We start from the raw sequence: 26,340 nt of genomic DNA, 5'->3' as shown, positions 1-26,340 counted from the left end.
ATCTGTGTGTATGTGTGTATGTCTGTGTGTGTTGTGTATGTGTCTCTGTATGTGTGTGTGTGATTTTTGAGCCACCCCTAATGTACTGGGCAAGCTATGGAGAGTATCTTGCCCGCACAGCAGATCCTGGCAAGCTCCCCGTGGTGTATTTGATATGCCAAAAACAATAACAACAAATCTCATGAGACGTTACTGGTGCCCGCTTGAGCAAATCGATGAGCAACGGGATGACAGGGATACAGTTAAGCCTAATGTACTGGAGGCTACTTTTTGGCTCTATTCTTGGGTCTCACTCCCTTGGAGCTTGGGGTACCATGACCTGCTGTGACTTTAAAATTGAACCTCCTGAGTGTGATACATGTGCTCCATCTCTCCAGCACTATGATGTGTTTTATTTTATTTTTTCTAACTTATTTATTTTATTGAATCACCATGTGGAAAGTTACAAAGTTCTCAGGCTTATGTCACAGTTATACAATACTCAAACACCCATCCCTTCACCAGTGCCCATATTCCACCACCAAAAAACCCCAGTATACCTCCCACCCCCCGCCCCCCACCCCCGCCTGTGTAACTGATAAATTTCACTTCATTTTCTCTTTACCTTGATTACATTCCATATTTCAACATAAAACTCACTATTGTTGTTGGAGTTTCCCCCCAAAAAAGACAGCCCTACTGCCAAGGAAGCATTTGATAATTAGTTTTCCATTCCTGAGAATGAAGAGATATGAAGTCCCGCTATTCCAAGTATATAACTTTTTTTTCTCCTTCCCACACCATCAAGTTTATGCCTGATTAATAGTCCTCATAATATGGTGAACGCTACGCTGCCCGAAAAGGGAAAAAAATCGAGAAAGAAGGATATTTCCCCCTCCTCGGCCGGCGTGGGGCTATGGCTTAGTTCACAGTCTAGAGACATGGCTGCAAGCAGTTTCTGGGACCAAAAGTAGTCTAGTTGGCCTCCGGATCCTGGTTGGTCAGCAGCAAAGCGGCCACAAAGTGTTGCCACCCGGGTCGAATCTTTTTTTTGTTTGTTTTGTTTTTTTTGTTTGTTTGTTTTTGGGTCACACCCGGCGATGCACAGGGGTTACTCCTGGCTCTTTCACTCAGGAATTACCCCTGGCGGTGCTCAGGGGACCATATGGGATGCTGGAATTAGAACCCGGGTCGGCTGCGTGCAAGGCAAACGCCCTACCCGCTGTGCTATCGCTCCAGCCCCCCGGGTCGAATCTTGATGGAGCGTGTGCCGGTATCGGCCCCGACCTGAGACTGCCCAAGCCTCCCACTGTTCCAAGTACATAATTTTTTTCTTTTTTTTTCTTTTTTCTCCTTCCCACTCCACCAAGTTCGTACCTGCTTAATAGACCTCATAATATGTCATAATAAGTATCATCAAAGATCATATTTTCATCTCGTTTTATGTATTTATTTATGCCATAAAATTGAATGTAGCACTGTAGCACTGTCGTCCCATTGTTCATCGATTTGCTTGAGTGGGCACCAGTATCATCTCCATTGTGAGACTTCTTACTGTTTTTGGCACATCAAATATGCCACTGGTAGCTTGCCAGGCTCTGCCGTGCAGACGGGATACTCCTGGTAACTTGCTGGGCTCTCTGATAGGGATGGAGGAATCGAACCCAGGTCAGCTGCGTGCAAGGCAGACTCCCTATCCGCTGTGCTATCGCTCCAGTCCAAATTAAATGTATCATTCCTTATTACTAAAATATGTAAATTAAGTTTAAAGAGTGCTTTCTTTTGAAATTAAAATGAAAGAAGCAATATGCCACCATTAAATATTTTAAATGTTTTTACACACTGTAGTCATATTATTACCTTTTACAGCACTCAGATAGTACACTTTAGTCTTGTTCTTAGTTAAGTTAATGGTGATTCTGTTATTTGGAAAAAAAGTAATCCTTCCTTTTTAGATTATGACTGGAACATTTTTATGTTATCTGTGATATGGACAATGATAGCTACTCTAGGATGCTTATGTCTACTCTCTGAGATGTTTCCATGGTGATGATGTACATCTGAATTAATAGGTTTCTCATGGCTCTCAATAACATTGTGTTAAGATCTGTTTTTGTATTTCTTGTTTCCATAACTTGAGTTTCTGTGGGGTTAGGTGACATTTAAATTCTCACATCTTCCTAGGAGTTTAACATGCAGGCATGCTGTTGAATTGTTGCTGTTGAATTGTATTTTGTCTTTTGAAAAATAATTATATGTAGGACAGAAATATAATTCAGCGAACTGGAATGCATGCTTTGCATGCAGGAGGTTCTGGTTTCATTTTTAGCACTGCATGTTCCCCTAAGTACCACAGGAGTAACCTCTCAGCACTGACCTGGGAGCTGTCCCTTACAGGTCTGGGCCCAAGCCAAACCAAAACTAAAATTTTGTGTTGTTTGCCAAGCACTATAGATATTTACACACGAACACTAAATATTCAATAAATATTTCATAATTTAATAATTTTATTAAAATACATGAGTTTGTATAGAAATTTGTTTTGTCATTTGACAATCTTTTACAAGGATTTATTTAAAAATAAAAAATAGGGACCAGAAACATGGCTTATGGTAGGGCATTTGCCTGCTGTATGTAAGACCCTGGTTCAATTCCTGGTACTGACGTTGTCTCCCCACACCCTACTGGGTATGGCTCCAGACATCTCCCTATTACCTCTGAGTGTGTCCCCACAGCAATAAAAAATAAAATAAATTAAATATAAAGTAAAGTAGTTAGGTCTTACATATGGGAGCACTGTGCATTTTTAAAGAAGTAGATAGATGAATATAAATTATGTGTCTCATAAGAAAAATTTAGGGGCTATGGAGAAAGCCCAAAGGACTTGGCATGTGAAGGGCCCAGGTCCTAACCCTCCACACCACCTCCCTATCACAATATAGGGAGACCTGGTGCCCAGCACTGCTGGGGAGAACTCCCCTGACCCCTCAGAAGAAATGAACTTAGATACGTTTAGGTTCGTTCAAGCTCTTCTCTCTTAAATATCTATCTTGCTTGCTTGTTGCTGTCTCTTTGCTTGCTTGCTCTTTCAGGCTCGTGATCTCTCTTGAACACATATTTCTTCCCTTACTCCCCCTTGTAACTTTCTAAATAAGTTTTGTTCAATTAAAAATGATACTGCTTCACTCAAAACATTTGGATACATTTTTTAAAAGATGAAAAGATAAAATGGAAGTGAAATTGGGATTATGAAAGTTAAATTTCTTTTTCAATTCCATAACAAGTTATATCATGCAGTAGTTGTATGACTTTCTCTGACTTCTATTCCTTGTATAAGGCCCTCGAGGTTTATTCTTGTTGCAAATGGTAGGATATGCTTTTCTGTTATAACTAATTAAATTTCCATGGTATAGTTATGCATTCCAAAACAACAGGCTAAGTTCTGAGAAATGCTTCATTAGGAATTCCATCATTTTCTGAACATCATAAAATGTGATTACACAAATCAAGATGGTACAGTCTATTGAACACTTAGACAATATACAGGAGCAGCATTTGTAAATGTTGCCTATTGTTTCTACAATGTCATTATATGACTCAAAAACCAAAAAGCTCTTACATATATACATATATATATATCATCATGTTTACTTTTGACATTAACCCCTAAGTGGCATATAGATAGTTTCTATGTATTGGCATTTGTAAATAATTATTCAATGAATGTAGGAGTATAGGTATCTTTTTAGTTTTTATTCCAATAAATGTGAATAAATTTTCCTGAGTCTTTTTGATAGTTGTTATTCTTATTTGATTAATTTTTCTTCTCATGTCCTGCCTTATGTTGAGCTGTTACCAATTTTCAAAAAATAATTTTCCCTGTTATATGTGAAAGAAGGATATTATTTGTGTTTTTACCTTTATGACTTCCTTTGTAAAACTAATTTTTAGAGGGATTGGGGAGAGTGTATAGACATTTGGCTGATTGAGATTCAATCCCCAGCACCAAGGTCCCTCAACACTTTACTCTTACATCCCCTGCACCTCAGCACTGCTAAGTGTTACCCTGAAGGTCCCTGAGCAAGGCTAGGGTGGCCCTGGTGATCCCCAGCACCACAATAGCCAAGCAGCAACACATCCTTGGTTCTCACATTAATGCGAATATCTAGTTGGCTGAGAATACATACACACACGCATATATATATATATGTATATATATATATGTATGTTTTTGTGGGTCAAACCGGGAGATGCTCATGAGTCTGCACTCCTGTCTCTGCACCATTCAGGAAGAATCCTGGCAGTGTTCAGGGTACTGTATGAGATGCTGGGGAATCCCTGCATGCAAGGCAAATGCCTTACCTGCTGTACTATTACTCTGCCCCCTAGAAATATTTCTATCTTAATTATATGTGTATAAATATGTATTTGTATTATATATGATCATTTTAATGTTTTCATAGATGCAAGTATATGGTTATTCTATGCTTTTTAAATGATTAACAGTGGCTATTGAAATTATTTATAATATTTTACATAATATCATTACCTGTGTTCATATTTATTGGCATATTGAGTACTTTCTATAGAACTCTTCTTAGAAGAGAAGTGCTGTGTGGTTGGAAAGAAATTACTATACATATAGTCAGGGTTCCTTCTACAACTACTGTATGCATTTATTCTCAGAATCAGTCTGTGTCTGTGTTCATTCATTCACTGTGTTTGCTGTAACTTACTAAATAGTCCTTTGATGAGAGTCATTTAAATTGTTTTCATTTCCTATATTATTGTAATGATATTGTGATAATGTAAATACTTTGCCTTGAACATGTAAGATTATATTGTAAATTACGGGGTCAGAGGGAATATACAACTTGTATTCTCTCTAGAATTATATGAGTGTGCTTATTTCTTAAACCCATCATCCATCATGCAACTTTAATCTAGCTGTTTTACTTCCCCAGAGGACCCTGATAAAGTGGTATTCTCATATGTTTGTCTCATCAGCAGCACATTTGTAAGAAAATTCCCAGTTGTTTTAAGAAATACCCTGGCAGTCCTATGAAATCCCTAACGTGACTTTAATTTCATTTCATATTAAAAACATTTGGGAAATCCATGCCACTTCTTGTATGTACATGTATGGAATATTTATAGAATATTTCTTTTCTTTGTATAATAGTAAAAAAATGCTTAATTTTTATTTTACCTCTAACCGCCTGCCCAATATCTAATTCATTTGACTCCAAAACCTAAAATTGGACCAGGTAGAGCCAAGGAAAAAATATATTAATCAAATAGATAAGTATTGGATTCTTTTCACTTGGGTATCTGCATAAACAGATTATTTTGTTTCAGGGTCCCTGCTTATTGCTCAGCAGCTGAACATGAATCCTTGTTACCATCAAGCATTTATTTCTATTATATAAATGCATGGTTTGAAATTTATTATTAAAAAGAAGCAGTGAAAATAGTTTTTCCTTCTCCGGGTTGATGGATGAATTTCATCTGAAAAGAATACAATGGATCATCAGATAATTGTGATAAAAAGGCCACATACAAAGACCACATACAAAAACCTTAGATAATCAGTCCTCTGTGTCTGGAATTTAGACAGTCACACTGGTAGATATGACACTTTCTCCTATCTGCTTGTGCATGTTTTTCATATGCAGAAAGTTCAGTAATTTTCCACAAGAAAATTTACTCTTAAAAAGTTTATGAGACGATTTAGTAAAATCTCAGAGCCAGCAAGAGTAAAGCATGTGTATTTTTACATCTTGATTCTAAGCTCTTAGACTACAGGAAATAACTCAGGTTCAAGTAATAGTGTCAAAATCTCACTTGGTTTTCTTGAAGGTTGGCACCTTTATCACGTTGACTTTGCATTTATTACAGTGGCAGCTCTCTTGCCCAAGGCGTTATTAAATCATTTGAGGAGGATTGTTATCAAATCAATAACATGCTCATTTCTGGGATCTTTATTGTGGTGGCACAGCCGCAATAATCAAGGATATGGGAGCACCCCGGGCTTCCCTCCCCTCCGGACTGCCGGCCGAGTGGCCGGCACGCCGACCCCAAGCGCCGCCGCCGTCCTGTCTTCCGGCAAAGGTCTGTGACGCTCCCTCGACCCGCCCTTCCGGACCCAGCCTGCTCCGCGGCCCTGAGCACCCCGGGCTTCCCTCCCCTCCGGACTGCCGGCCGAGTGGCCGGCACGCCGACCCCAAGCGCCGCCGCCGTCCTGTCTTCCCGCAAAGGTCTGTGGGAAAGGGGCGTGGCCTAACCACCAGGGGCGTGGCCTAAGAAAAGTGGGCGTGGCCTCATTACCGGCGGCCGCCGCTAACGCGGCGGAAAGTAGTTTTCTCAACATCCTATCCAAGACTAACATCCTAGCTATTCGCAAGCAGTAGGACAACAAAACACAAGACTTCACATAAGAACATCTCAGTAGGAGACCAGGTTCTACACCGGCAAGTAAAAAGCCAACCACTATTAACTGAGCCTATCCACAATCCTTTTTCACAACAAAAGGAAACAGGAACACTCATCATCAAGAGCCCTCTTTCATATCACCACAAACAACATGAAGAAACAGCGAAAATCCCCATTGCAACCAGAGGACGATCAAAGGAATCCGGAAACCTCAATGGGCGCCTCCTACAAACTTGACCTCTCTGAGAAAGAATTCAGACTTGAAATCCTCAACATGTTCAATCAACTCAATGCAAAGATGGACAACTTCAAGGAAGACCTGGCGGAAACAATACAACAGACAGCCGACAAAATACGGGAAGAAATGAGAGCAGAAATAAAAAACCTTCAAAAAGAAATGAAGGATTCCGTACATGAAATCAAAAACTCTCTGACTGCCCTCAACAATAGGATGACTGCAGCCGAAGACAGAATCAGTATGCTTGAAGATGAGCTGCAAGAGGCCTACAGGCAACATCAAACCATGGCAAGAGACCTCAAAATAGCTCTAGCCAGAATCAGAGTCCTAGGGGATGAATTCAAGAGGAACAACATTAGAATCATTGGACTACCAGAACCACAGGGAACCAACCCCAACGAAAAAGACACAGTCAAACAAATCATTGCGGAAAACTTCCCACAGTTGGACAATGCGGGCATCCAGATTCAAGGCGCCCGGAGAGTGCCAGCTAAAAGAGATCCTAACAGAAAAACCCCAAGACATATCATAGTTACAATGATGGACATCTTCCAGAGAGACACAATACTCCAAGCAGCAAGGTCCAAGAAGGAAATCACATACAAAGGAGCACCCCTTAGGCTCACAGCAGATCTATCAGAGGAAACCCTCCAAGCTCGAAGGCAATGGTGGGATATAGTGAAAAAACTCAATGAAATCAACGCTTCACCAAGAATACTTTATCCGGCTAAACTCTCATTCAAACTAGAAGGAATCATACACTACTTTGGGGATAAACAACAGCTCAGGAACTTCATAGACTCAAAACCAAACCTAAAAGAAGCACTAAAGGGGCTATTGTAAGACAAGAACAACCTCTACAAGCACAACAAACCCTTGCACAAAGACGGCACAAAATCCCATAACAATAATCTCCCTTAATGTCAATGGTCTGAATTCACCAATTAAGAGACACAGACTGGCAAAATGGATTCAGAGACTCAACCCAACCTTCTGTTGCCTGCAAGAAACACATCTGAATAGCCAGAACAAACACAGACTCAAAGTCAAAGGATGGAAAACAATCCTGCAAGCAAACAACTCCCTCAAGAAAGCCGGAGTGGCTTTACTAGTATCGGACAACATAGACTTCAGGTTGAAAAAGATTAGAAGGGATAGTGAAGGCCACTTTTTATTAATCAAGGGATGTGTACATCAGGAAGAAATCACACTCCTGAATGTCTACGCACCCAATGAGGGACCAGCTAAATACCTACAACAGCTGCTAAGAGACCTCGAGAAGGACATCTCGAGCAACACAATAGTAGTTGGAGACTTCAACACTGCACTGTCTCCTCTGGACAGATCTAGAAGATTAAAACTCACCAATGAAATACTGGCTTTGAAGGAAGAAATAGAAGAGAGAGGGCTAATAGATCTATACAGGGCTTTATATCCCCAAAAAAAGGAATACACATTCTTTTCCAGTGCACATGGAACATTTTCCAGAATAGACCATGCGCTGGGCCACACAACATACCTCAACAGAATCAACAAGATAGACATTGTACCAGCTATCTTTTCAGACCATGATGCACTGAAGATAAAACTTAACTGTGGACAGATGCAGAAAACCAAATCAAACACCTGGAAATTAAATAGCTCGATATTGAACAATGAGTGGGTCAGGAAGGAAATCAAGGAAGAAATCAAAAGATACCTAGAAACAAATGAGAATGAAGACACGAGCTACCAGAACCTGTGGGATGCAGCTAAAGCCGTTTTAAGGGGAAAATTTATAGCTCTGCAAGCATATCTCAGGAAGGAAGAAAGGGCCCACATAAATAACTTGACTTCACAGCTCAAGACCTTAGAAAAGGACCAACAAAAGGAGCCAAAACCAGGCAGAAGGAAAGAGATAATAAAACTTAGAGCAGAAATTAATGACATGGAAACCCAAAAGACAATCCGGAAGATCAATGAAACCAATAGCTGGTTCTTCGAGAAAATAAACAAGATTGATAAACCACTAGCAAGACTCACAAAGAAAGAGAGAGAGAGAACCCTTATAAGCCGAATCAGAAATGAAAAGGGGGACATCACGACAGAAACCAATGAAATTCAAAAGATCATCAGAGACTACTTTGAAAATCTCTATGCCACGAAACAAGAGAATCTAGAAGAAATGGATAAATTCCTCGACTCCTATAATCTCCCAAGGCTGAACCAAGAAGACCTGGAGTACCTGAATAGTCCAATTAACATCAAGGAAATTGAAATGGTAATCAGAAGTCTCCCCAAAAACAAAAGCCCAGGTCCAGACGGATTCACTAGTGAGTTCTTCCAAACATTTAAAGAGGACCTTTTGCCAGTCCTTCTCAAGCTCTTCCAGGAAATTGAAGAAACAGAAACCCTCCCTAACAGTTTCTATGAGGCTCATATCTCCCTAATACCAAAAGCAAACAAAGACACCACAAAAAAAGAAAACTACAGGCCAATATCCCTGATGAACACAGATGCAAAAATTCTCAACAAAATATTAGCAAATAGAATTCAACAACTTATCAAAAAGATCATACACCACGACCAAGTGGGATTCATCCCGGGGATGCAAGGATGGTTTAACATCCGGAAATCAATCAACATAATCCACCATATCAACAAAAGAAAAGATAAAAATCATATAATCATATCAATAGATGCAGAGAAAGCATTTGACAAGATCCAGCATCCGTTTATGATGAAAACACTAGCCAAAATAGGTATAGAAGGGACCTTCCTCAATATAGTCAAAGCCATTTATCACAAGCCTATGGCAAGCATTGTCCTCAATGGGGAAAAACTAAGAGCCTTCCCTCTGAGAACAGGGACGAGACAAGGATGCCCACTCTCTCCACTTCTGTTCAATATAGTACTGGAAGTACTTGCAATAGCGATTAGGCAAGAAAAAGATATTAAGGGCATTCAGGTAGGAAAGGAAGAAATCAAGCTCTCACTATTCGCAGATGATATGATACTATACTTAGAGAACCCTAAAACCTCTACCAAGAAACTCCTAGAAACAATAGACTCGTACAGTAAAGTTGCAGGCTATAGAATCAATACCCAAAAGTCCATGGCTTTCCTATATGCAAATAATGAGAGAGAAGAAAGTGACCTGAGAAAAGCAATCCCATTCACAATTGCGCCTCAAAAAATCAAATACCTCGGAATCAGCTTAACAAAGGAGGTAAAGGACTTGTATAATGAAAACTATAAAACACTACTTCAGGAAATAAAAGAGGACACGAGGAAATGGAAAGACATCCCCTGCTCATGGATTGGAAGAATTAATATTGTCAAAATGGCAATTCTCCCCAAAGCATTGTACAAATTCAATGCGATCCCTATAGGGATACCCTTGACATTCTTCAAAGAAATGGAGCAAGCGCTCCTGAAATTCATATGGAACAATAAGCCCCCACGAATAGCTAAAGCAATCCTTGGGAAAAAGAAAATGGGAGGAATCAACCTCCCCAACTTCCAACTCTACTACAAAGCGGTAGTCATTAAAACAGCATGGTACTGGAACAAAGGCAGAGCGGCAGACCAATGGAACAGGGTTGAATACTCTGACATACACCCCCAAATATATGATCATCTAATCTTTGATAAGGGAGCAAGAAATGTGAAGTGGAGCAAGGAAAGCATGTTTAACAAATTGTGCTGGCAAAACTGGACGGCTACATGCAAAAAAATGGGCTTAGACCTCCATCTATCACCATGTACAAAAATCAGATCAAACTGGATTAAAGACCTCAACATCAGACCAGAATCCCTAAGGTACATTGAAGATAAGGTCGGCAAAACCCTCCACGACATTGAAGCCAAAGGTATCTTCAAAGCTGACATGCCACTGGCTAAGCTAGTGAAAACAAAGATAAATAAATGGGACTATCTCAAACTAAGGAGCTTCTGCAACTCAAAAGAAACAGTGCCCAAAATACAAAGACAGTCTACAGAATGGGAAAGGATATTTATGCAGTACCCATCCGATAAAGGGTTGATAACAAGGATATACAATGCACTGGTTGAACTCCACAAGAAGAAAACTGCCAACCCGATCAAAAAATGGGGTGATGAAATGAACAGAAACTTTTCCAAAGAAGAAATCCGAATGGCTAAGAGGCACATGAGAAAATGTTCAACATCACTAATCATCAGGGAAATGCAGATCAAAACAACAATGAGATATCATCTCACACCACAGAGACTGGCCCACATCCCCAAAAACAAAAGCAACCGGTGTTGGCGTGGATGTGGGGAGAAAGGGACTCTCCTTCACTGCTGGTGGGAATGCCGACTGGTTCAGCCCTTTTGGAAAACAATATGGACGATTCTCAAAAAGTTAGAAATTGAGCTCCCATTTGACCCAGCAATACCACTCCTGGGAATATATCCCGGAGAGGCAAAAAGGTATAGTAGAGATGACATCTGCATTTCCATGTTCATTGCCGCTCTGTTCACAATAGCCACAATATGGAAAAAACCAGAGTGCCCGAAAACAGATGATTGGCTAAAGAAACTCTGGTATATTTACACAATGGAATACTATGTAGCTGTCAGGAAACATGAAGTCATGAAATTTGCATACAAGTGGATCAACATGGAAAGTATCATGTTGAGTGAAATGAGTCAGAAAGAAAGAGACAGACATAGAAAGATTGCACTCATATGTGGAATATAATGTAACTGAGAAGTACAAGTTGGCAACGATGCAACTTCTGGCAGATATCTCTCTGGACTTAGTTACTAAAATACTAAATTACAGAAACCCAAAACTGAGAGGCCGCTAAGTGTGGTCACTCGACCTCACACTTCTTCATCCTCAGCAACGGAAAACAAATTACCTAATGCTTCCTTTTCAGCAGGTCTGACTTTAGGGGAGAGACTCTCCAAACAATAATAGTGAGTTTTGTTGAAATATTGTATGCAATCAAAGTGAAAGTAAAGTGAAATTTATTAGTTACACAGGCGGGGGGGGGGCTTAGGGTGGGGGGGCTAGGGGCGTGGGGGTGTTTGGGGTGTGAGGGGGCGGGGTGGAGCTATACTGGGATTCTTGGTGGTGGAATATGAGCACTGGTGAAGGGATGGGTATTCGAGCATTGTATAACTGAGATTTAAACCTGAAAACTTTGTAACTTTGTAACTTTCCACAATAAAAAAAAAAAAAAAAAAGGATATGTCCAAGTTTGGAAGTTGCCAGCAACTATTTAGAACCATCTTTTCAGTAGAATGAGTCGATGAGTCTTTTCATTACTTAGATCTTATGGCAAAGAAGTAATTGAGAAACAGAGGAGATGGCATCCAACTCTAGTGCCACCTCAGACACTGTATGACCCCTATTGCTGCGTGTGATCCTAAGGTCAGCAGAGTACTGGTAGGGTGGTTCTAGTGATCCCTAGGACCACAGGGCCCGAGCAGCACTGCATCCTCAGGCCTTAGCCATCAACCTAGCATACGGCCCAATTGAGAGAGGTCTCCGGATCCTCCATCCTCTCAGCACAGTTTGAGAGTCCCTCCCCCACTGATGATAATTAAGGCTTTTTTTTTTAAATGTGTCACATCCGGCTGGAGTGATAGCACAGCGGTAGGACGTTTGCCTTGTATGCAGCTGACCCGGATTTGATTCCTCCGCCCCTCTCGGAGAGCTCGGCAAGCTACCGAGAGTATTTCACCCACATGGCAGAGCCTAGCAAGCTACCCATGGCATATTCGATATGCCAAAAACAGTAACAACAAGTTTCACAATGGAGACGTTACTGGTGCCTGCTCGAGCAAATCGTTGAACAATGGGATGACAGTGACAGTGTCACATCAGTTGTCAGTGCAGGCAATTTCAAGAGGAAAAATTTTTAACAAATTTTGAGTAATTTCAGCATCTCTAGGAAGAGTAAAGAAAACATCAGAATGACAGTTTTAAAAGTGATGTTACTCAGCTAGCTATTTAGATCTAATTTTTTAAAATACATTCATCATTATTGATTTTAACATTCATTTTAATATTTTCTGGTACTTTCAAGATACTAAGGTATTTTAGTGTAGTCAAAAGTAAAATAGTTTAAGCTAGCCATTTGCTCATAAAAAATAATTGTAGGTTTACTGGTAGCACTCATGCTTTACATGTATGAGGCCATGGTTTTGATTATAGACATCCCTCAAATAATGTTTTAAAGTGAGTAACAGCATTAGCTAGAGATGGACCTTAGAATAGAAAGTATGCAAGAATCAGCTCCTGAGACAGAATGAAGTATGAGAGAACATTAAGGTCATCATTTAAGGACTTGTTAGACGTTTGAGACTTTTGATAGGTAATATTTCTACTTTTTTGGTGTCTATTTCATATACATAGTGCCTAAATTTCCCTGCATAAGGTTATATATAATTATTTTCCAGCATAAATATTATATGATTGTGGTAGAAATATACAAATTTAAAATGACAAATCAATCCCATATATATTTTTTCCATTATAATGGGAGCGATAGTACAGTGGGTAGGGCATTTGCCTTGCACACGGCCGACCCAGGTTCCATTCCTCAGTCCCTCTCAGAGAGCCTGGAAATTTACCGAGAGTATCCCGCCCGCACGGCAGAGCCTGGCAAAGTACCAGCAATGTATTCAATATGCCAGAAACAGTAACAAGTCTCACAATGGATACGATACTGGTGCCCACTTGAGCAAATTGATGAACAACAGGAGGACAGTGCAATGATAATAAGGGTTAATAAACTCAGAGGAATAAATCATATAAGGGAACCTGGGATGACCACATGTAAAGCAAGTGCCCTACTTGCTATTTCTCCAGCGCACAATATATTCATGTTTGTAGTTATTTTCTTTTTATATTCTTGCATGCAAAAAAAGTCATAATGAGTAATATTTTTACTAATTTCAACAAAAGTTTGAAAGATTTATTTCACAATGGAGAGCAATAATTGACCATTATTAGCAGTGGATAATAATGTCAGCTATCATGCTGTGTTCTCACTAATGATGGGGCTGTTACATTCTTCACACAGTAATTAGAGAAACATTGCATAATCCAGGCATGTTATTGTGATGACTTAGGTCAGGGTGGCACAGATAGAAGTGTTTATATTCTGGGTATATTTTGAAAAGAGTTGACAAAATTTTGTCATAAGTTGATTATAGAATGTAAGATAAATTGAGACACATTTGTCCCCAAGATTGTCAACCAGGATGGCAGATAACTTGTAGTAATCATTTATCAGAATAGGAAGATTGTTGGAAAATCATGTTAATTTATTTAAATAAAATTAGAGGTTCCAGTATATACATACTTAATTGGTAAGTAGGAAGAGATGTTGATACGTGGTTGATTTATAAATCTGGAGTTCAAAGGAGAAGTATAAGGTGGAGATATAGATCTTACATGAATTTATATAAGATTTGTACATATAATTGTTATTTAAGTGTAAGCTTTAGATAAAATCCTCAAGGGAGTGAGTGATAAAATAAAAGAGCAGAGGATCAAAGGATGACCCCAGCCATTGCAGTGTTTAAAGGTTGTGAGATGGGGGAAATAAGCAAAGGATACTGAGAAACCGCAATAAGTAATAAGACATTACAGAAAACCTGAACGAGGGTAGTGCCTGATAGGAAATTTAAGAAATAATTTTCAAAAGAAAAAGACGATCAGCTTGTCAAATGTAGTGATGTAGATAAGGATTGAGAATTACCATTAGATATAATTACATGGAAGTCAGTCATTAGTAACTTGCTAACAGAAGTTTTGTTCATGTTGTGTGGTAAAATTCAGGTGGTTTCAAAGATCAGGGAGGAGAAAAAGGAAAGATATTTATAATTGGTAATTGTCTTGAGTGATTTTGCTTGAGGATAGAAGGATATTCGGGAGTTAGATGGACAAGAACATGATATTAAGAGAGTGATGCTATTTGGTTTTCTAAAGGGGAGAAATAAAAGAATGTAATGATGGAAAAACCTAGTGGAAAGGTAGAATTTGATGACATGGAAGAGAGAAGAAATCGTCGTGCAATGTGCAATATTCTAATAGACAAGAGGAGGTGGATTGTGGTATTAAGTTTTAATAACTAAATGGACAGGGAGTCACTTAGAAAGAGGAGAAAATTTTGAGCATAAAAATACAAGTGCTTGTAGATGCAGCAATGTGGTGGAAATCTATGGAACTTATCTGTTGATTGCTTCTTTTTCCAGTAAATAACAATAATCTCAAAATCTATGAAGAGTAGATATTAAAGTTTGAGGAGAGAGCAGAAACCTTGAATAAGTACTGTGACATAAGAGTTAGGAGAGTAAGTGTTCCTGAGAAATGAAGTACTATTGCCAAAAATCCTTTCAGGGACCCTTGGGTTAGTAATGCCATTTTCAGCTCTGTCACCCTGAATAAGTAAATTATTTGATTAAACCATGGGTTCCTTTAGCCAGGGAAGAATCACCTATTAGAAAATGGTAGGGGGATTTGGGGCTGGAGCGATAGCACAGCGGTAGGGCGTTCGCCTTTCACTCGGCTGACCCGTGTTTGATTCCTCCGCCCCTCTCAGAGAGCCCAGCAAGAGCCTGGCAAGCTACCCGTGGCATATTCGATATGCCAAAAACAGTAACAATAAGTCTCACAATGAGAGATGTTACTGGTGCCCGCTCGAACAAATCGATGAGCAATGGGATGACAGTGACAGTGACAGGGGGATTTGAAAAGCAGTGAATTTTAAGATTGAAAATAAGCTGATCAACAAAGGGAGTGAGACATGAGGGAAGTTTGGGACAGTCAAATGGTAATACTCTGAAGGTGTTATAGATATTTCTTACGTGGCCAAAGGGTCAACATGAGTTGATGATGGACAAAGGCAGAATGGATGGAAAGCCTTGAAATTGAGATTATGGTCAGTGGAAGGTGGTCGTAGTGAGTGGTGGGAGAGGTAAAATGGAGAAGATAATTGGAGGAGATGATGTCAAGGAATTAAGAACCAAGAATTGAAAGGGTCAAATAATACGTATCAAGTTTACCAATAAGGGCTAAAATCTTCAGGAACTGAGAGGGAAGAGACTATGAATCAATAAAAGACTATCAAGAAGGATGGAAGGTGGTATAGCTGGTGACAGAAGAATTAAGTTATTTTTAAGTTAAAAAATGAATTTGCCCACAACACCTTAAAGGAGACGAGAGTAAAAGGGGATGTGTGTGCCACAGAGTCGGGAGAGGGGGGGATGAGGTGGGGTGGTGGGAGGGATATTTGGAACATTGGTGGTGAGAGAATGGGTACTGGTGGAGGAATGGGTACTCCATCATTGTAAGACTGAAACGTAAGCACAAAAGTTTGTAAGTCTAACTGTACCTCACGGTGATTCATTAAAAAATAAAAAAAATAATTTACTAAGTGGGTAGAAGGAGGGAGGTTGAAGAGTGCTAATACTGGTGGTGCATATGAACTTGGAACAGTGAATACCTGAAACTCTTAGCAGCTTTGTAAATCAGTGAGCAGTAATCGTAATGATAAAATAATGGAGTAGCTTTTTTATGAAGTGGGGAGTGGCACAGAGAAATACAGGAGATGTTCTTCCACCTAAACATGCATCAGACCCTGTTGATAAGAACATGCAGCTCCAACTTAAGAGGGTGACCATATCTACAGTGGGGAGCCGTTTCTCAGTGAAAGATAGTGAAGAACATCTTGTAAGAAGAGATTGGAGAAAGAGGTTGTTGCTGTGGCCATGTACATTCCAGAGGGCATCGAAGGACAGCTGGATATAGAGAGTGGGGGGAGAAGGAGAACTACTATATGTGGTTATCGAACTAGAGAGGAGGGGCTATTTGAGCATTGTAAGTGTAAGTGAGAGGAACTTGCTGAGTGAGAGGAACTCTCACTTAAGAGCATCTTAAGTAAGATAAAAGGCCTGATTAGATTTCTCTTCCTAATTTGAAGGAGATTACCATGATGAGGCTGTTTATGTTGATAAGTAGGTGTCCTCTCACTGGGAACAAGCTGAATTTGTGACTCAAGCATATGAAGCTGTGCAGGCAAAGACAGGGAGCAGGGGCAGTGGCCCCTGCTCTGTGATGATGGAGTCTGGCTAAGGGATAATGATGTCTCATGCTCAGATTGTGCAAGTGAAGAGAAAGAAAACAGAGACTGTATAGACGGCTTTTAGGCAGATGCTGTAATACATATATAGCAAGAATCTGAGACTAGCTCTGCCTTGCTGATCTCATTTTTGGTAGTGTCGTAGACAATTGAATATTTAATTTTTAATAATTTTTTTAGTTATAACTTAAGAAATACAGCCTTAAAATTACCAGTATAGCTCATCTGGGGTGTTTGTGAGAAATACACATTTTAAAACTAGTCTGGCTTTCTTCTTCTTAAACAGTTAGTCCTTGCTTGGGCTGTAATGGAGAGGAACACTTCTTTCTGTGTTGATTATCCACCAGAAGATTCTCTAGGGATTCATTTTAATTGCTTTGTTGTAGTATGTTCATGGAATCGGTGGCTTTCAAAGTGGTAATGAGTCAGAGTGATCAAAATATACCAACATTCATTTTAAATTGCTAGTGTTTTATAAGAATATTTGTACATTATTAATTTTATTGCATTTTAATATTTTATTAATATTCTCTTACAAGCCTCAGGTAATCTGACTTGCTTGATCTGGGAATAACCAGGCATTAAAAAAAATCTTTGATTCTGCTCCAAAATCAGGTTTAGAATAAATATTATTTAGTAGAAATAGGATTCTACATATAAAAGAATGACAGTGACCTTCTCAACTCTCATATATTTAAATTACTCTGACATATACATTTAAAACACCCTGGAATTGACAACATATTACAATTTCCTCAGCTGGGTATAATCAAAATAGCCTCACCTGTACTCAATCAATTATACAGAAAATCTTTTGTATGTGAAAAAGCAGGAAACTAATTTCTATGTTTGTAAATTAGAAAGTAATAAAATTTAAATGTACTTAAGTTGATATCTTGGATAAATTTTACATTTTTGTTTCCCTTTTTTAAAAAACAAAATACGAATTTTAAATGCCACTTCTACACATGAATCATCACATATTAAGTACCAGTTTTGTACATATAGGCAATAGCTGTGGCACAAAACAAATTTAAAAAATGTGACTAATTCATAGTGGTATTAAGGTCCAGGGCATTTCTCTGTTTTATCCACTAGGGATTTTCAGCAAAAACATTAGTTTGAACAATAGAAACTAGAACATCTATGCTCCGCTAGATAGTGAAAAAAATAAAAGGAAGGGAAGATCATGGCGGGGAGGAATGCATAGGAGGGAGGGAATGAAAACCGTACTTTCTTTCAAAGATTTCCAATTTTCTAATTCTTATAATTTCTAATTCCTCTTAATATAATACTGAAATTCTTAAGTTCTTGAGTCTTCTATTTTCCCAGATCTGGTTTTTAAAACTCCTTTTCGTAATTTAAATTCCTAATGAAGTCTCTAAGTTTTTATTGTGAGGTCCCCTGGTCTGTGGAACTTTTTCGTACTTCAAAACTGACTGGGTTCAAAGTGATGTCAGACATATATAATCCTTTTGCCTTTGTGTTATCCAAAATGCATTATTTGCATACATAAGTTAGATAAGATTTTCATCTTGTGCATCACTGAATGATAGCATAAGATGACATGATTAGCCTCCTGCCTTACAGTGAATTATTTTGTATACAAGGTACATGGCAGTTCTGCTTCTTGTAGTAAGAGCTGGGGCATGGGGCTCTGTTACATCTGGAAGGTGCAAAATGCTCTTTGGTATAAGGATGGAAATGCTTTAGAATTCAACTGGAACTGTCCACTAGTGACTTTGGTGCTGTTTACATAGGTCAGGTTGTGTGGTTTCTTAGGTTTCCACACAGAACGGTAGCTGGAGTCGAAGGCAGTTCCACATGCAGAGGATTAGGGGGTGGCAATGTTCAACTGTTACCCAGTTTTTCTTCTGCCTCATTAAATTTGCCACAGGACCGGCTCAGATTCAAGGGGAAGGGAAATGTTCTCCATTTTGCCTTGAGAGATGTGGCAAAGAATTTGTATTCCTATTTAATGAGCCGCAGAACATCCTTTGGCCGCAAGTAGTTAGATTTTCTTGTATACGTGAAATTCCTCCAAGGATTATTGAAAAAAAAATAAATCCATTATAATACCAAGCTTAGTTTCTAAGTTCATCTTCCCATCTTCTGAATCAAGTCCTCATATGAACAAAAGCTTCTTAGAAATAGTAACTTGGAAACAGACGTGTGAACTAAAGAGAAAATTTATTATTTCAGACTGTTTGACTGGAGAAACTGTCAAAAAAAAATGAGAACAGAATGACTACAGGCTGTATTCTTGGTGAAATGGGGGCTTCAGAGTAACTAACAATCACTAGTGCATTGCATTTTTGATATTTTTTTTTCTTTTTTTACCCCCTCCCCCCATTTTTTTGCATTTTTTATATTAATCCAAGTTTATGTCACCATTTATTTGTCCAAACTGCAAGTTTTAGAGAAAGTTGCATTGGAGGTGGTGTGTTGAGAGTGGAGTGATTGAAATCAGAATTTAAGATGTATTGCATAAATGTTCTGGTTTAAATCCACAATTTAATTCCATAACAGTTTACAAAGAATTATCTTTATTTTAGAAATGGGTAATTTGTGTTCATAAATATTAAATCATTTTACCAAAGTCACAGAGCTGGTAAATGGCATTTTGGCTGGAAATTAAAATATTTGATTTTGTCTCTACACTCAAAAATCTTTTATATACTAGCTACCTTTGATGTATTACAGTTGCCTGCTAGACAAATGATCATTCTTATTGTGACTGAAAATGTTTATTCAATGTGTTTTTTTTTTTTGGTGTATTCAGTCTTTATCCTTCTCCCCCTGCCCCATAGTGTGCAAATGTTGGGGAAAGGCCTTAGAAATGACTACTTACTATAGGAAATGGTAGTTTTTAGAATTTGAAAATGATTTTCCCTTTCTTTCCAAAAATACACAGAGCAGCATTCGCATGTCATTTTAAAGTAAGTTGCAAACATCGTTTGAGTTCTATCTCACCAATATACCACAAAATAAAATTTTTTTGTTTGTTAAGGAGAGCCTTCGTTTTCTTACACTTAAAATTGTTTAAATAGTTTCTTACTTGTAAACAATGCTGATCTAAAGAAAAGAATTTAAATTTTTTTTTGTTTACTGTCAGAGGCTTTAGAATAAAGTTTACTTAGGTTCTAAGTTGATCATAGTAAAATTTGGGGCTTTAAAAGTGACATTTTAAATGCAAGGTTTTTAAGCCTCATAATTAAAATAACAATACTTAGCAGACTTTCATGAAATAGCACACAATGCTAAATTGCAGAGGTTGTTTTTTGGCTTAAATTACATGGAACCCTTTCCAGCAATACTTGCAGCTAGAGAGGCCTGATTGAAATAGCTGCATAATTCCTGAGCAGAGCGTTTTCTTTGTTGTAATTATGTTTGTGTGGTGACTCATGCTCTCTTAATTCCTAGATTTTTAATTCAAAGAAAGATATTCTCTTGAAGTTTGAAGATCTGGTAGACTCAATTTTGTTTTTTTTTTAATTTATGTTATTATTGCCATTATTATTATTATGACTGCTATTTCTAGAACTACTGTAATATTTTTACTCTAGGAAACAGTTTACACAGTGGCCTTTGATTTCACTTCTGTAGCAGAGTTTTGCTCGTATAAGAAATAGAGAAGAGAACCCATAGAACCTACATTTGAGATGGGTTCTTCTGGCTCTGCAAAACCTAAGCAGTGGAGAATTGGGGTGAAATTTCACGCTGGTCTTCACCACTGGTACAACCCAATTTCCCTCATGTGTCTGCTTATTTTTAACTTCCTGCATCTCTTTCCTTCATCAACTGAATGATTTTATTCTTCAGGGTCTGCTAGTTTAGATTCCCAGGAGAGGGAACCTGGCAGACTCGCTCTATCATTGCATCTGGATGCTAATTTCCTCCTCCCACTCCTGGGGAAGTTTTTGAGAGCAAGGATGGGAGATAGTCTTTTCAAAACATCTGGCTTATATCTGCTTGAGGCAGATCTTTTACCATGCGCTTCACTGTTTTGTTAGAAGCCTTTGGAAATTTGTGAGCTTTCTGGCAATTCCGTGATGAAGGGGTAGGGGGTGGGGGAAAGAGGTTGTTATCTGTTAGCTGTATAGTAATGATTTTCTCCATCTCTTTCCCTCTCTATAATATTTTCTTCTCTCTGAATCACCATGATATTCATGGGAGGTTCCAGAGCAGGAAAATCTTGCTCAAAGACAAGTGTCTTTGTCAACAGATTAGCTGTGGTGTGGCCAGGTAGTGAATTTTACTCAAGCCATCCTTGGGAAGATGAATGGAAGGGCTTTTTTATGAAGAGTTTACTGAGGTTTTTTTTTGGGGGGGTGGGTAGGTTTAGGAGGTTGGGAGAGGGTACACACCTGGATTTTTTTTAGTGAATCATTGTGAGGTACAGTTACAAGCTTACAAACTTTCATGCTTGCGTTTCAGTCATACAATGAGACTTTCCCCCCTCCTCCCCCCTTTTAACCTTGGGCTGCTTTTATCTGCATGAGGTGCTTAGAATTTCAGCAGCAATGTTGGGGGCATGACAGGATCAATTGCATGAAAAGGCCATCTGTCACACTGATGGCAGAGCAGAGAGATCACCATCTTCTTGGTCTCATTAATGACACAGGTTAGGTTATGAACCACTTTGGGGCTTGCCCTGAGTCAGGTGACAAATTACTCTGATGTCATGGTTGCCTGCAGACTATTCTTTAAGCTATTCCAGATGTCGGGGAACAGAAAGAGTGTTCCTCTGCTGCCCCTTGAATTTAAATCCCCCAAGTACATGGTTTGCTACATTACTTTAAAGCACTCATTGAGAAACAAGAGGAAGTAAACGGGTAAATTGGTGCACTTAGAATTGAGTACATTTGGGTGGAAGGATTGTACCACCTAATCCTGGGCCAGATTGTTAATGTGTCCTTCCTCTCTCTTTGTCATATTGATCTTGCATACTGACGGTGTGGGTACAAGGACCAGTGTTGTGGTTTAGGCATGTTTCCTTGATGGAAATTAGCCTAAGCTAAGGATACCCAGATATAGATGAGAGATGAGAGATACAAAACAAGCAGCCTAGTCATGAACCGTAACTGTCATTTAGCTTCATAAAACTCAATTCCATTTGCATTTTTTGAGCACAAAAAATATGGGGCAGGAATGGGAATCTGGAGTAGTTTGTCAGTAGGAGAGTTTTACTGTATCATGATTTGCAAAACTTTTAATAGCAGAATTTGTGGCTTTCAGTATTAAACTCAAATGCACCACCCATTTCAGCATCCTTCCACCAATGGTCTAAGGTTTCTCCCTCTTCCACAGCACCACCTTAAGAAACTGTAAAAAATTCTTATAGTTCGGGTCATAAACTTACAATAGCATTGACTTCTGTGGTTTGATGTCTATGGTTACCTCACTTCAAAACCACGTAAGTGGCCAAAACTCTTGACTAATGCCCTTATGTTACTACCAGTCTGCATCCTCATTCCTACTACAACTCCCCTTCTTCCTTTGAGTTCTCCTTTTCATAAGGGTTTGCCATCATTTGATACATTTCATTCTCTTCTCTGTTACTCTATACATGTACCACTGACAGTGAGAACACCAGGCATTTGTCTTCTGATTTACTTCACATCAATGAAATACCTCAGTTTCATTAGGGTTCTAGCAAATTGTATGACTACATTTTTTTCTCATTGCTGATAGAATAGTGGAAATATTTTTCATCACTGTGATTGATGTGTGGTTTGGGGATGAGATAGGCATCTAGTGGGTAGAAGCCATAAAACATTCCCAAGACAGAGTTATTTGACCAAATGTAAGTATTTTGGAAGCTGAGGAACTCTGGGTGTAACCAATAGTGGTTAATTTAAAATGGCAAAAGTTGTAAGTTGCTTATATATAGAATATCCTGAATATCTAGCATATCACGAATCACGAAATCCCTGTTAATTGTCGATTTCTTGAGTGGGCTCAGTAACCTCTCCATTCGTCCTTTCCCTGAGATATTAGAAGTCTCTCTTGGCCCTCTCAACAATGTTGCACTGGAGACTCTTTCAGGGTCAGGGGAATGAGATCCAGCTTGTTACTGGATTTAGCATATGAATACACCATGGGAAGCTTGCAAGGCTGTCCCATGTGGGCAGGAAACTCTCAGAAGCTTGCCAGTTTCTCCTAGAGGGAGAAGTAGGCTACAAGATATCGTGCAGCCGCGAAGTGGCCATATGCGTCTGAGAGCTCGCTTTTAAGTCTCTAGATGTTGGCTGTTGATGGAATTACACTCACCTGGGTTCCTCTGCCGGTACTTTCAGCGTGAAGCCTGTCCGAACGTGTGGAGAGGGGCCTCAAGCATGGCTGTAGCTAGGTTCTGGTGGTCTTCGGCTGCCGGGAGCTCTCCTCCAAGGGGCTCCAGGGAAGACAGCCAGGCGTGTGGGCAAGAGACTAGTATATCTAGTATATCGATATAGATTTATTATCTAAATATTTATTTTTGTCTTATGCAATATATATACACACACACATATACTTCTTGGAGAGCCCAGCAAGCTACCAAGAGTATCCCGCCCACACGGGCAGAGCCTGGCAAGCTACCCATGGCATATTCGATATGCCAAAAACAGTAACAATAGGTCTCATTCCCCTGACCCTGAAAGAGCCTCAAATCATTGGGAAAGATAAGTAAAGAGAGGCTATTAAAATCTCAGTGCTGGGAGGAATAGAAACGTTACTAGTGCCCACTCAAGTAAATCAATGAACAACGGGATGACAGTGATACAGTGATACAGTCTTATGTATGTATTATGGCTGCCACAATTATTTTAAAAAGAAACCTTAAAAATAATTGGGAAAATTTTGTCTTGGTTATCTTTAAAACATTGTGAAAAACATTTCTAAGATTGCTGAATGTCTATTAATAAAGTATTTAGAAGTGTACTGTATTATTTCTACTTATTAGTGCTAATTTTATTTACACTGTAATGCTTAAAAAATTGAAAAGTTTAGGAATTATTTTATTTTTTTGCTTTTGGGTCATACCTGGCGATGCACAGAGGTCATTCCTGGCTCTGCACTCAGGAATTACCCCTGGCAGTGCCAGAGGACCATATGGGATGCTAGGAATCTAACCCAGGTCAGCCGTGTGTAAGGCAAATGCCCTACCCGCTGTGCTATCGCTCCAGCCCCAGGTTTAGGACCTTGAGGGATCTTCCAAGCAGTGTTCAGGAAGCCTGGGGCTGGTCAGGCTGTGAGGTCACCCGGTACTGCTCAGCAATGCAAGGATACAGTGTGGAGATGCACCAGGCCTGACTGCAGAAGGACAAGTGCTGTCACCCAGGATTGTCTCTCTGGTCCCGGAGACTTAAGACTTTTTATGGAATTTATGTCTAAGTCATCTCCAATAAAATGGAAATTTCTTCACATGATAGAATGTAACCAGAAGTATATGTGAAATAGAGTAAACATCTTAAAAGTTTATAAGAAGGCTGTCATTTAGGAGGATTTTACAGAGGAATTGTTTTACATTCTACTGTCTTCCTTTTTATTTCTTTGAGCTCTCTTTTCTCTTTGACTGTTTCGATGGAAACATATTTTGCTAGATAAAATCTCACACTGAGTCCATAAAGAAATGGTAAATGGTGGCATCAAATTGAAAAGCTAAGGTTTAAAAGGAAAGATTAAAAAAAAGAACCCTAAAGTTGGAAAAAAAATGATATTTCAGAAGACTGGAGCACATGCTTTGCCTAAGTGAGAATTCGAGTTGGCTCCTCACTGCCTCAAAAGCCTGCTGAGCCCCCAGGGTGCTGTGCTGGAGGCCCCAGCTCCGTGGGATGTGGTCGCTTCCAATGTCGGAGCCCTGAGCAGCATTGCAGCACCCAGCCAAGCTTTGGAAAGTCCAGTCCAGTTAGTCTAGTATCACCAGAAAAGGTCCCAGGCCCCTGAACATTGCTTAGGAACCACCTCCCTGCCATATCCATTCCGCCCAATAGGAAGGCAAGATAAGATACTTTATAATAATGGTGAACCTATGGTAGTTCCCTAGAACTGATAAATGAGCAGAATCAGGTCTGATAAGAAATGGAGTGACTTTGTGGTTTAGTCAGTTCAGCATCATATCATTTTAAGCACTACTGGGCCACTTGCCTCTTGTGTGTGTGTGTGTGTGTGTGTGTATGTGTGTGTGTGTGTGTGTGAGAGAGAGAGAGAGAGAGAGAGAGAGAGAGAAAGAGGGCAAGAGAGCGAGAGAGAGCGAAAGACAGAGACAGAGAAATGGAGAGACAGAGAGACAGCAACAGAGACAGAGAGAGGGAGAAAAAGAGAGACAGACAGAGACAGAAAAATAGTCAGAAACAGACAGAAAAAGGGGGGAAGGCTACTGCCAAGCTTTTGATTTTTGTTGTAAAATCTGTGGAAAGGAATCATTAAGCTGGTATGTATAACTGTGATTTTTTTCAACTGCCACATATTTTCAGCGTCCTCTTTAACCATCATTTCTTTTTGCTGTTGCAGTGACTTGCTGTCCTCTGAATACATAGAGAGACACATTGAACATGGAGGGAAAACTGTGGAGGTGAAAGTAAGTAATATTTGCCTCCCTTCTGGGGAGAAATTGCTTTACAATCTTTTAAATATGGATTGTGATTTTAATTTTCACTGATGATCATAATATACAGTTTTGGAGTTTGTTATATCTCAAAATGTATCTTGGACTTGTGAAATGAAAAGAGCACTTTTTATTATAAAGAAGATATTTCCTGAGCTCTGGAGGTAGGTGGATTTGAGCACACCTCAGATTTGATCTCTAACACCACATGGACTCCTGAGCACTCAGTGCCGTAGCACTGAGATTGGAGTAGCCCCTGAAACATGCTGGATATGGCCCTTTAAAACCACTATCATTATCACTATCACTGTTATCCTGTTGATCCTCGATTTGCTTGAGTGGGCCCAGTAACATCTCCATTCGTCCTAGCCCTGAGATTTTAGCAGCCTCTCTTTACTCGTCCTTTCCAATGGTGCTGCATTAGAGGCTCTTTCAGGGTAAGAAGAATGAGACCCATCATTGTTACTATATTTGGCATATGAATACGTCACAGGAAGCTTGCCAGGCTTTCCTGTGTGCAGGAAAACTCTCGGCAGCTTGCCAGGTTCTCCAAGAGGGAGAACTAAGCTATAAGATGTTGCGCAGCTGCTTTGTGGCCGCACACGCTACTGGGAGCTTGGTTTTATAGTCTCTTGATGTTGGCTATTGATGGGATTACAAGATGCTGGGGGCTGTTTCTGGGTGTGACCACCTAGCTTTTGGAAAATGGGGGATCTGGGCGGAAGAGGCCCAGATCTGATCTGAACACGCTTGGAGATCTCAGCCCCGGGTCCTGCATACTTGGGTTTCTCTGCTGATTCCTTCATGCGTGAGGCTCGTCTGAATGTGTGAAGAGGGGCCTTGAGCATGGCTGTGGCTGGGTTCTGGAGGTCTTCAGTTCCCAGGGCTCTGCTCTGGGCGTGGAGGGAAACTCAACCCACCTCCTCTGAGTGGCCCCGGTGAAGACAGCCAGGCAAGGGGGCAAGAGACTCTTACAGCCTAGTTCTCCCTCTTGGAGAACC

The 26,340-nt window shown here is 39.6% G+C and overlaps 1 protein-coding gene across 17 annotated transcripts in view; it reads left to right on the top strand.

Annotated features, from left to right (window-relative positions):
• The window catches only part of ADAM22 (ADAM metallopeptidase domain 22), a 286,474-nt gene that overhangs the window by 123,440 nt on the left and 136,694 nt on the right, over window positions 1–26,340 (top strand). For all 17 annotated transcript variants that reach the window (XM_055121250.1, XM_055121246.1, XM_055121258.1 and 14 more), the window contains exon 4: window positions 25,246–25,312. In XM_055121250.1, coding sequence (XP_054977225.1) covers window positions 25,246–25,312 — 67 coding nt within the window. The remainder of the gene's footprint in view (window positions 1–25,245; window positions 25,313–26,340) is intronic.

The sequence above is a fragment of the Sorex araneus genome, chromosome 1, assembly GCF_027595985.1.
Source record: "Sorex araneus isolate mSorAra2 chromosome 1, mSorAra2.pri, whole genome shotgun sequence".
Lineage (NCBI taxonomy): Eukaryota > Metazoa > Chordata > Mammalia > Eulipotyphla > Soricidae > Sorex > Sorex araneus.
This window is presented reverse-complemented; position numbering and strand designations above follow the sequence as displayed.